The 1,799-nt window shown below is 34.2% G+C and overlaps 1 protein-coding gene across 1 annotated transcript in view; it reads right to left on the bottom strand.

Moving 5' to 3' along the window:
• The window catches only part of LOC102679645 (dynein heavy chain 8, axonemal), a 19,789-nt gene that overhangs the window by 9,544 nt on the left and 8,446 nt on the right, over positions 1 to 1,799 (bottom strand). The window contains exons 28-33 of the mRNA XM_031514964.1: positions 1,607 to 1,799; positions 1,265 to 1,403; positions 968 to 1,188; positions 694 to 877; positions 492 to 632; positions 66 to 413 (exon numbers count right to left, since the gene is read on the bottom strand). The exon at positions 1,607 to 1,799 is cut by the window's right edge and continues 7 nt beyond it. Coding sequence (XP_031370824.1) covers positions 66 to 413; positions 492 to 632; positions 694 to 877; positions 968 to 1,188; positions 1,265 to 1,403; positions 1,607 to 1,799 — 1,226 coding nt within the window. The remainder of the gene's footprint in view (positions 1 to 65; positions 414 to 491; positions 633 to 693; positions 878 to 967; positions 1,189 to 1,264; positions 1,404 to 1,606) is intronic.

Here is a 1,799-nt window from a genome sequence, read left to right as displayed (position 1 = left end):
AAAAAAAAAAAAAAAAAAAAAAAAAGATAATTAAAATTAAATAATTTTCAGGATATTCTCATCACCTGCAGAATGGTGTACCATTTGAGTACAGAAGCACTTAAGAACACCATACCCATACGGGATATCGTGGCCGGCGATGCATTATCGACATTATCCGGTTCAAAGACCAATTTAGTGTTCGGCGCCATGATTATGCGATCGCCATTCGCTAGAGTCAGCGTCTTATTATCATCCAACACTGAATTTAAATTCTCGATCCATACAGCATCCACAGGACCGTCCAAAACCATCCATAAATTTTCATTTTTCTTGGTCTGCGTCGATCTTCTCCATATTATTGAGAAAATACCGTCTGTCCAATCATTCGTCGCTACATCCAATTTACCAAACATTTGGGACGCGGTTATGGCCTAAAACAATTGGTTGGTTATTTAAATTCATCCCATCAAACTTAATCAAAGTTTAACGAGTTTGAACTAAAAACTAACTTTAGGATTCATTCTGACTTCTTTATGAGGCATACCCATCTCTGTTAAAGCTTTCATAAGCGCCCACATACACATAGTTTTTCCAGATCCTGTTGGGCCAAGCACCATTAAACCATGGCGGACCAGAGAAGTTTCATACAACTGGAAATACGCAGGATATTATCATCTTGAATTATTTTTAAAGTTGCTCTGCATAGAGTACTTGGACCGTCTTCAAATTCCATTCGGGATTATTCATTATACCAAGTGCAACAGTTGCGTTTGCGATCGCCTTCTGCAAATCTTTGTATACCTGAACCCTGAGCTTTATTCCTGGGAACATATCTTCGATGAGGGACATGAATAAAGGTTCGTCTTCGTCTACCAATTTTGATAGATTCATATCTCTGTAATGTTATAATTAAAAATATTTTATTTTTCAGTAAGATTTTATTAAGATTTTTCATAATCTGCTGTAATTGCTGATCTCGTTTTACCTCAAAACTCTCATTAAGGTGGTTTCTTCAGAATCGGTGGGATTCGCTCGTTTCTGTGCGCCAAGAGTTCGCAAGCAAGATAATATATTTCTTAAACCGAAATCGTAATGTACCTGCTTGCTTAATTGCTCCTCGCACAATTTGTATAGAGTGAAAAACTTTCGCGCTAACATAACGTTTTCTTTGAAACCACAAGCTGCCAATTTCACACGCATAATTATCTAAATAGAAATATATTTATACAATTATGAATTCATTCAATAAATAACACGTTATATTGTTTCTATATGTTGATACTTGTCTATCAGGAACCATCATGGATACGCTTCTGAATTGTATCTTTAAATTTTCTGGCAATTCTTGGCGACCAGCATAGCCAGGATTCATAGTGATAAAAATTCCAAGTTCATAGTTTAATTTGTATATTTCACCATCGCTATACAATATATATTTTGCATTATCAAATTAATCTTGAAATATGAAAATATTTCAATAAGATCATCTATCATTAATACAAATAATGTAAGTACTTTCTAAGTATTTTTATAAAAATAAAAAAAAACAATAAGCCGATTTTTAAACGATCCAATTACAAAAATATCCTTGAATATNTATATATATATATATATATATATATACCTAAAAAGAAAAGTTAATTTTCTTTCTTTTCTTGCAGTGAGTACGATTGCTATTTGCTGAGCAGCGACCGACAAAACCGGTAAATCGATACGATTAAACTCGTCGAAGCAGCCCCAGGATCCAGACATGGCTAATCCTTTAAATATTCTACCCAGACCGCGGAAATCCATTTGGTCGGAGCAATTAAATACCA

The sequence above is a fragment of the Apis dorsata genome, unplaced genomic scaffold (genome assembly GCF_000469605.1).
Source record: "Apis dorsata unplaced genomic scaffold, Apis dorsata 1.3 scaffold_52, whole genome shotgun sequence".
Taxonomy (NCBI): domain Eukaryota; kingdom Metazoa; phylum Arthropoda; class Insecta; order Hymenoptera; family Apidae; genus Apis; species Apis dorsata.
Note: the sequence above shows the minus strand (reverse complement) of the source record. Positions and strands in the feature narration are given on the sequence as shown.